Genomic DNA, 9,595 nt, shown 5'->3' on the forward strand with positions numbered 1-9,595 from the left:
TACTTTACATGATCAGTCGCATATTACTCTTCCTTGTCCACCTAAACGGTGATATGACAATATTAGTGCCACATATTTAGCAGTCAGTCACGCGTTTCATCAGCATATATAAAGCACGTGGAGATTGATCTTCTTGTTAAAAGGATCAACTTTTAGTAGTGATAGAGAAGCAATATCTTAGGTAAAAGAATAATGTAGAAAAGAAACAAGTCCTTATGTAAATTTGATTTTGTGTTTTTTTTTGTTGTGAATTTGGATTCCTTAACCGGTTATTGTCCTCTATAATATTATAATGGCTGAGGCTGTGCATATTTGGGAGGGGAGGCCCCTGAAATCGAATTAGATTTGTTGGTCTCATGCGATAACGACTTCTTCATGATTAGAAAATCAAAAGCAAATTTGTGGAGTTTGAACATGAGAAGAGGGGCCTGGTGATACTTCTTCAGTGGAAACAAAGCATCCATAGTAACATGCACTTTTGCCTTTGCCATAAGGTAGATATAGTAATTGGTCTAGTTTTCATAATGTATTCATGTTAAAACTTTAGATTTGATTAATAATTTTTTGATGTGTTAAACGTTAAAACTTGATTTTCTGCCCATCTAGTTTAACTTCTCTTCAAATATTTGATGAAAAACAATATATTATTTGTTAAAACTTAAAAGTTAAAACTTGATTTTGTGTCCATCTAGATTAACTAATTAAGTTCATGAGGATTCATTTGTATGCTTTATTTATATATTAATTTTGATAGAAATGACCTAGAACTTAAACATGGACCTTTAGCAAATGAGCCAAAAGGTACAAAGAAATGAAAGTACAAACGTAGAGAAACAAAACCAAATGGAAAGTTTATAAAATCTAATTTGTACCACGATTCTCAGTCTGTAGTCTCCATTTTGCTTATGTTTTTAATCCAAATTAAAGGAAGGAAGAAGATATTTGACATCCTCAACCGGTTTAATAACCGAGCAATCCTTTAGTTTAACATTTTTCTCGTTTCGAGCTTTCCAAATTATTCAAAGCATAACCTCCAAATTATTGCTTGAATTCCTTTACCCATCTCTTTATATGTATAATATATACTATGTAAACACCTGACATCATTCAAATAGGAACGGAATATAGTATATGTTAATTGATTAAATTTAAGGGATAATTACCAAATACGTGAAGAATAGCGTGATTATACCTTATTTTAAATCTCCAAATCCATATTTTTCTAAAGGAAATTTCTCAAAATGTCCTTTCACTATTAGAAAAAAAGTCTTTAATGACATGCGCACTATGACACGCGGAGATTTATGACACGCATATGGGCGTGTTATTAAAAAATTGTCATAATTTTTAAAATTTTTAAGATTTATGACACTTATATTTGCACGTCATAGATATAGTGTCATAACTTAAAAAAGTAACCAAATAGAAGATGCATGTCATGTATGCGTGTCATCTTAAATTCAAAATATAAAAAATTTAATACCCTCCCTGTACTACTCTCAAACACCACGATGTTAGGGTTCATTCTCCACAATTCAGCCGGCCTCTCTTCTCCATCAATCCGACCTTTGCAAGTTGAACACCACGACTCCTCACGCTAGGGTTCATTTTCAGCACACTCGTGTTTTCTTTTACTCTCCTCTGGTATGGGCTATTAATCGGGCAATTGGCCGGAGAGCTAGAGCTTTCGTCGTGTGAACATGTGCTTCTGATTTTCTAGTTATTTATGGTGAGTATTGACCTTACTGATTTCTTTAATTTTATTGTTTAATTTAGATTTTTAGGTTATAAATTGGTCAAATTGAAGTTGTTGGGATTGGGGTTTTAGATATCTTTTGCTTGGTGCACGCCAACTGTTTGATGAAATGCTATTCGTTTTTGTTTTTATATGGTTGTGATTCCAGCCAGAATTTTGTAGTTAGCCGATTGAAACTAGAGTGGATTAAAATTAGAGATTAGGGTTCTTATTTTTTGTAGATGTTTATTTTTTGGAGTGGACTGAAACATTAGGTGTTCCTTAATGTTTATAAAAGTAAAGATTGCTGCATTTTTTGTGTTCCCGGTTTGGTTTAAGTAGAAAATAAGAGTTATTGTATGCAGCTTTGAAGTAATTCATACATGTAACTTTATGTGTGTTGATGAATTTGTGTGCACATGAATGGTTCAGCTTAGCTATGTTTTAATATAGATATCGACTTGATGTTGGCATATATATATAACAGATTTTTAAGTAGATTTTAAAATTGAAATCACTTTTAGTTAAGAGTAATCTGATGTACATTTTAGAATATAAAATTGTTCTCTCTTTATAGTTTCTTACAATTTTTTACTGCCACAAGAACTTGATAAAATAATCATGATCTCAAAGGAAACAAATCAATATATAGAAAAGGTGAAACACCAAGAGTTTGGAATTGGATTCCACACTCTTTTTTTATTACAAGCCAAGAACCATATTAGGTGGCTAAAAACTTAAATACATGTCTATATTATACATCCCATATTATGTGCGATTTCAAAATCTTGATTTTTTATCTTAATGTCACAGGCTGGGGTGTTGTTTAAAGGAACCCTGCAACGAAATAGCCTGACCTGTTTGAAGCAAGAAAGTTGAAACTTGAAGCTAATGATCTGTTTTGGTGGAAGATAGGTTCATTTGGTGGAATCTATGCATTATATATATGTTATGTGCTGTAAGAAAAATCATATGTATGTTTTATGGATATGCGCTATATGTTGATCAAGTTTAATTGTGCATAGTCAAGTCAACCAGGGATGTCTTAAAGTTGATGGAAGGTGACCAGGTGAACCGTGCTGTGAGTTTGAAAACTCTCAACAAACAAAGTAGTTGATCCCACAAGTTCACAAATTTTATCTTGTTTGCAGCTTCATGCGTACTTGAGGATATACGAGCTACATCAAATGGTGCAAGTTTCCAGCTTATTAGCAAAATCGTGAGCTATTAAGCGTGTGAAACAGATATTATGACGGGTCGATCCAAGTAAATGTTAACATATATGTTGGACACACCTCTCAGGTCTATAACTGCATATTTGGGAAAGTGGTGCGTCGGATGCCATGAGCTCTAAAATTTCTTTTGTTTATTTTTTTCCCGGGTCGAGGGAATTATAGATGAACAAACGATGCTGATAATGATGGAATTCAAGATGAATAGTCAAGTTTTGGGCCACATTTATTTTCGGGTGATATTTTGTATCGACAAACAGTATTTTAGTTAACTTTGACGTATTTGTTAACATATTGGACTTATGATGTCTATAATAAGAAATGGATTGTTTTGATATATATTTTATTTGGCATTATCAGAATATAATTGTCGTGAAAATTAATAATTTCCATTTTTTAAAACACCTAAAACAATGACACGCATCAATGCACGTCGTAGATATAATGCTTGTCGTAATCGTGTGTCATAAAATATGACACACCAAATGTGTGTCATAATCATTTTATGACGGGGGCTTCAATGACACGCATTTGCTTGTCATTAAAGGCCTTTTTTCTAGTAGTGTTTTAAAAGAAGAGAGACCCAAATTCAACCACCCCCCCCCCCCCCCCGGTTGAAGATTCCCAAAACATTCTCTATCAAACTCGTCGGCTCCAGGAAATCAGTATTCCCACGAACGAGTTTGTGAGCCAACGAAAACCTTCACAATTGGGCGTCCTTAACAAATTTTGAACCAAATCCGTCGACAAGTTTTAGTAGAGGGTATTTTGAAAATCTTAAAAAAAGGGTAGACATTTCGGATTTCTCTTTTCCAAATGAGCATTTTTAAGAATTATCTTTTTTATTAATAAAGGCCGACCCAGTTATATGTATAACATTCCGGATAAACATCTACTAGCCACTAGGGATGTATCCCAATAGAAAATGATGTTACAGAAAAACCAATGATGATGTTTTGCCTAATTGGGTGACCATAAAAGGTTCAGAAACCCATGAATGCATGCTTTAAAAAGAGTCATTTCATATCAAAATCAAAAAGATATACAATATTTGTTTTATACCAACCCCAATCAAAAACACTGTAGAATGAACCTGCGTTTCATATCTTTTTGGGGCATACATTTGATCAAATACAAGACATTGAGTACTTTTTGTTTGAGGTTGTCATTTGAGGTAGTAAGTAGCAGGATTTTAACATCCCTTATCTTTTTCATGATTTGAGTTGACAATTTAAGTCAAAGGTAAAAGTAAAACAATAATGAGTTTTTCCTCTTGAAAGTCTTAATATTTAGGGTTTCTACCAACCCACCCCCATGAAACCCGGATGCCACATGCTATCATGTGATCTTGCCTCTTTTGACATTTGGTTACATTATCTTTACCTCATCCATGCAATTGGGCAAAAAGCTCTATTCAAACTAGAGATATACTCGTACACCTTTCGTGTGTGTGTCATCACCTTTTCTACAGTGTTGTCATATACTCATCATACGAGTCGTATAGATCTCATAAGACTTGTATGGTCGGTGTTTGAATAGGTCAAAGAGTGTCTGAATAACCAAAGCCTTTACTAATTACCAAACTTTAAATTTTGACAATATTATGCATGCTTTTAAAAAGTTGCTAGTAGTGTTTTATAAGGAAAAAATTTAGTTCCACCTATATAGTTACTTTTATTAAAACTTTTACACATTGGAGTACCGATATTTATAGCATGCCACTAGAAATTAACAAAGGAGTATCAACGAAGGTCAAATCCGTCGGCAATCCGTTAGTGAAGGCGGTTATCGACTGAACAATCAGTCAATAATCTACATCATGAAATACGGCCGTGACTTGTGGTTAATCTCATTAGCGACATATTAACGGTGGAAGTTAACGAGGGGTCGTAGATGGACTATTTTACCGTCGCCAATAACTTTTGTATGGACGTCTAAGGTGGTTGTTTCCAATAACGGATACATTAGCGACGAAATACCACACAAGTGTGTTATGTAACTGCGTTTTAGTTTGAAATTTTAGATTTATAATAATCTGTTGGTATTTCGTCGGCAATTATACCTTGATGACTATACTTGTATGTTTAGTAGTGTACCTCTAACTAGCCACTATTTTTCGTAACTATAACTTATTTTACAACATATAGTATAAGAGTGTTAGAATTAAACAACTGCTCTTTGCTTCTCTAAATTGAATAATTTATTGTTTAGTATTATAAAATCAAAAGAAAAGTGGCACGACCTATATGTGACACGTCTAGAGTCTACCTTTTTCACTCTATTAATAGTTTTCTGGTAAATACTAAAACTAGTCAAATAAGGCAAAAACCTTTTTTATTAACTGCTAATTTGGATTATTAGCGAGTCACTAACCCATCTGTCATATGTGTTCCCGGAAACCACCCAGGAGATTACCCTTGGTCTAACCTGGAATCTCTTATTTTATATTTATCTCTTATTTTATATTTTTCTGTCACATATAAAACTTGAACTTAAGATATTCCTCTTTCTAAACTGGAATATTTGAGTCATTTGAGCAGGGATCAATCATTACTATACCACTAAATTTATTATACGTAGTATTCATTACGGCTACAAGTTTTATCATTTATAACCTCTCCTTAAACTAATTATCCCTTGTAATAAATATTTTGAAAATCATTTATTATTTCTTATATTTTTATCATATATTACAAGCTATTAATATTTTATAATCCATTATATCTTTTATCATATAAATTATTTAATTTAAAAACCCCATATACTACATAAGTCGCAAGCTATTATAAACATTTTAACAAACTTTAATATTTAAAAGAATATTTGAAATGCAATGTTTATTTAAAAAAAAATAATTACAAAACTCAAAAGGAATATGAATAAATATCATCTATTTATATTGAATTACACATGTGTTGGTTAATTACCTGCACGGCGACACATAACGTATACGTATTTAGAGAAACAGTTAAAATTTATAAAAACATGTTAACAAATTAGTTTAATTGTTTTTTTACACACATATATCTTTGAATTTATAAATACAAATTTAATAATATAAAAACTTGAAACATTATTAAAAATATATAACATTTACAAAAATATGAATTTCACCAACGAGCTTTAGTTGCTGTTGAGGGGAAGTGAAATGGTTGGTTTAGGCTACTCTGCATTGTCTATGATTGCGGGTGTATGGGGTCATCCTTTGCCACTGAGTTACTACAAGTTGCCACTGAGTAGTCAGACTTTATTCGATGGTCGTTAAAAAATATATGAATTTCGAAAGTATATGAATTGTGTAGTCCAAAGAAGTGAGACTTAGTTGAAGGTGTTGAACTAGTAACAGAAAAAGGAAATATGTTGGTTAATGAAAGTTGAAAGGATCCCAAATTTCCAAGTCTTTGTTACAAAGGTCAAGGACAAAGTGATTGCTTTTTTGCAGGTGATGATGGGATTAGGGATTGATGTGTGAATGAGTGAATGAACACACAAGCTTTTGCTTGACCTTTCACTTTAAACCCTTACAAATGCTTTCTGTTCCTAATTATTATTTTCTTTTTAGGTGAAACTCAAAACATTTGTGCTTTTCACTTGACTCAGTGTAACATCTCCAACCTTTCTTTCCTTTCACACATCAATTTCAAACAAAACTAAAAAAAGACTTGAGTCTACACATTTACAACAGCATTTTAAGACATTATTTTATGAGCATATGATATAGATTTATTATACATTTATTAATTTTCTTTACTATGAGCATTCATAATACAAACCTCATCCTCATCCTCATCCTCATCCTCATCCTCATCCTCATCCTCATCCTCATCCATATAATTTATTAAAATATAGGTTTATCCATAAAATTTGTTCACCTTCTAAAATCTATTGTATCCCAATAACAAGAATATTTCTCTCCACTCACAACCACATTAAATTATAGGATATAGAAGTATTAGTGAACGTCTAATTATATGATGTTACATTAGCTTTCCATATAAATTTAGGTATGGAATATCAAATATGGGGTGAGTACTTTAATAGTGGAGTAAAAAATAATTATATTATTTTGATATTTACTACTAGTTTGTATAAATTCATAAAAGATGATTCTTAAACATAAACTCTTGCAAATTGCTAGAACACTATTCCTACAGATAATAAATCTCATTGTAGATGTAACTTATATGTGCTACGTGATAAAACAATTAAAAATTCGACACCAAGCTACATGCTGGGCTAATAAAAACGCGGGTAAAAACATATACACTCTATAGGTTGGGTTGTGCGACGGTTCAGAACCGTGAGAACTGAACCGAAACCGAAAATGAGTGAAAAATAGAACCGGATTCGGAACTTATTATAGTAAACCGGTTCGGTTCCAGAACCGCTAAAGACGGTTCTCGCTAATCGGTTCTAGCTAGAACCAGTTCGATCGTTTATTTATCAAATGAGATATGCAAACTGTGCAAATTGTAAAACAAGTTTATACAAGTGTATGTCTTCTTTCACGGTAAAACTAATTTAGATTACAACATAACATCGGTTATATTTTTTTAATTAAAACATAATTGTTGAGTTTAAATAAATCATTAGCAACGATAGATTCTGAAAGATCATATCATTTTATATTGCGTTACCTTGATAGCTTAAATCAAAATTGATCATGGTTACTAGGCCTTGAACGTAAAGAAAGAATATTTGAATTAAAATATAATTGAATAAATGCTGGTTAATAAGTTACTCTATAAAAAATGGGGATTGGTAATTTATTTAAAACATTTTTAATATTCCGGTTCTTCGGATCCAAGTCTAGAACCGCGGATTTTACCCGGAACTGAACCGGGAACCGTTTAATGCAAATTATGAGAACCGAGAACCGTAAAGTAACACACGTTAGCGGTTCTGAGGCATCGGGGTTCCGGTTCCTCGAATCTGGCGGTAACAAACCGTTTTTTGCTCACCTCTAGCGTCAGGGCATAATTATTGATCTGATTCTTTCGTATGTTTAGAAAATATTGTCTGGAAGTGTCCAAGAACGAATTTCTGATCCGGTTCAGTGGTTCAACCCATACTCAGTTTTTTCTCCGGCTCGGTGAACATACCCCTTTGGCAATACTGGCAAAATTTCGAACGGGCCCCAGGTGGCGCCAGTGCATAACTATTGATCCGATTCTTTCGTATGTTTATAAAATATTGTATGGAAGTCTCCAAGACCGAATTTCTGATCCGATTTAGTGGTTCGACCCATACGCAGTTTTTTCTCCTACTCAGTGAACATACCGCTTTAGCAATACTGGAAAAATTTCGAACGGGCCCCGGGGTGGCGCCAGGGCAAAATTATTGATTCGATTCTTTCGTATGTTTATAAAATATTGTATGGAAGTCTCCAAGACCAAATTTATGATCCGATTCAGTGGTTCGACTCATACTTAGTTTTTTCTCCGGCTCGGTGAACATACCCCTTTGGCAATACCGGCAAAAATTTCAAACGGCCCCAGTGTGGCGTCAAGGTATAATTATTGATCTGATTCTTTCGTATGTTTATAAAATATTGTATGGAAGTCTCAAAGACCGAATTTATGTATAAAATATTGATCCGATTTCCTTGTTTATTCTTCCAAGTCTTCCCATACTTGCCTCAACCACGTTCTTTGTTTCCTTGCTTTGAACTTTCATGACCGCAATGTTCACACTTTTGTTCCTTTACTTTCTCTTTTCCTTCTTCTTTCGTGAACAGAAGTCTATTATGCATATCTACCTCCTTGTTTTTCTTCTTGGTGCGCTCCTCGAAAGCCTTTAGCCTTCCAACGGCTTCTTGGAATGGCATTGCACCAAGATCCACAAACTGCTCGATTGCAGCAACAATTTGTATGAGTTTTTCTGGCACAGAACTGAGTAGCTTTCGGACCAGTTTCTTGTCATTCATAGTATGCCCAAGATTGCTCGCTTGTGATGTAATCTCACTTATTTTCCCGGCATACACATCAAGCGACTCGTCAACACCCATTTTTAGAGACTCAAAATCTGACTCTAGAGTTTCTAAACGCGCTTCTATAACTCTGTCAACTCCAACATGTCGAACCTTTAATGCGTCCCAAATTTCTTTGGCCGAAGTAAAATTAGCAATTTGCAATACCATGTTTTCTGGAATCGCTTGGAATAGTAATGCTATTGCAGTATTATCTTTTTTCTCATCAACTTCGCTGCCCTCTTTTGGTTCGATGGCTTCCCAAATTCCATGGACGTTAAAGATCGATCTGATATTTATAGCCCAAATGGTGTAATTTGTGGAGTTTAACACAAGGCATTGAAAACTCATTAATTTCCCTCCTTCCTTTGAAATCAGAACTTCTTTATCCTTGGACTCGACCATTTTACGAGTTTTCTTTTTCCCAATCTTGATAAATTGACTATTACAAATTTAGAAAAAATTGTTGTCAACTTTAATCTAAACAGTTTCGGGTTATAAACAAACCAACTGTTAACCCAGAAATAGTGAACGGGTTTTTTTTTAAACCAACTATTTCAACAACGGTACTCGGGTTTTCCGATCACAATGTGAATCAAAACCAAACCGTTTTCTACCAAGAATAGTACACGGGTTTTGTCACACCCCCATCTAAAGCCT

General features: G+C 33.6%; 1 protein-coding gene across 1 annotated transcript; it reads right to left on the reverse strand.

The window, feature by feature from the left end:
- Positions 1-8,605: 8,605 nt before the first annotated feature.
- On the reverse strand, positions 8,606-9,340 carry LOC143608108 (uncharacterized). The gene has a single exon (XM_077083294.1). The coding sequence runs from the start codon at positions 9,338-9,340 to the stop codon at positions 8,606-8,608; it is 735 nt and encodes a 244-aa protein (XP_076939409.1).
- Between the last annotated feature and the right edge of the window lie 255 nt (positions 9,341-9,595).

The sequence above is a fragment of the Bidens hawaiensis genome, unplaced genomic scaffold (genome assembly GCF_021521415.1).
Source record: "Bidens hawaiensis isolate Kalapana, Puna unplaced genomic scaffold, B.hawaiensis_p1.1 tig00098564_1, whole genome shotgun sequence".
Taxonomy (NCBI): domain Eukaryota; kingdom Viridiplantae; phylum Streptophyta; class Magnoliopsida; order Asterales; family Asteraceae; genus Bidens; species Bidens hawaiensis.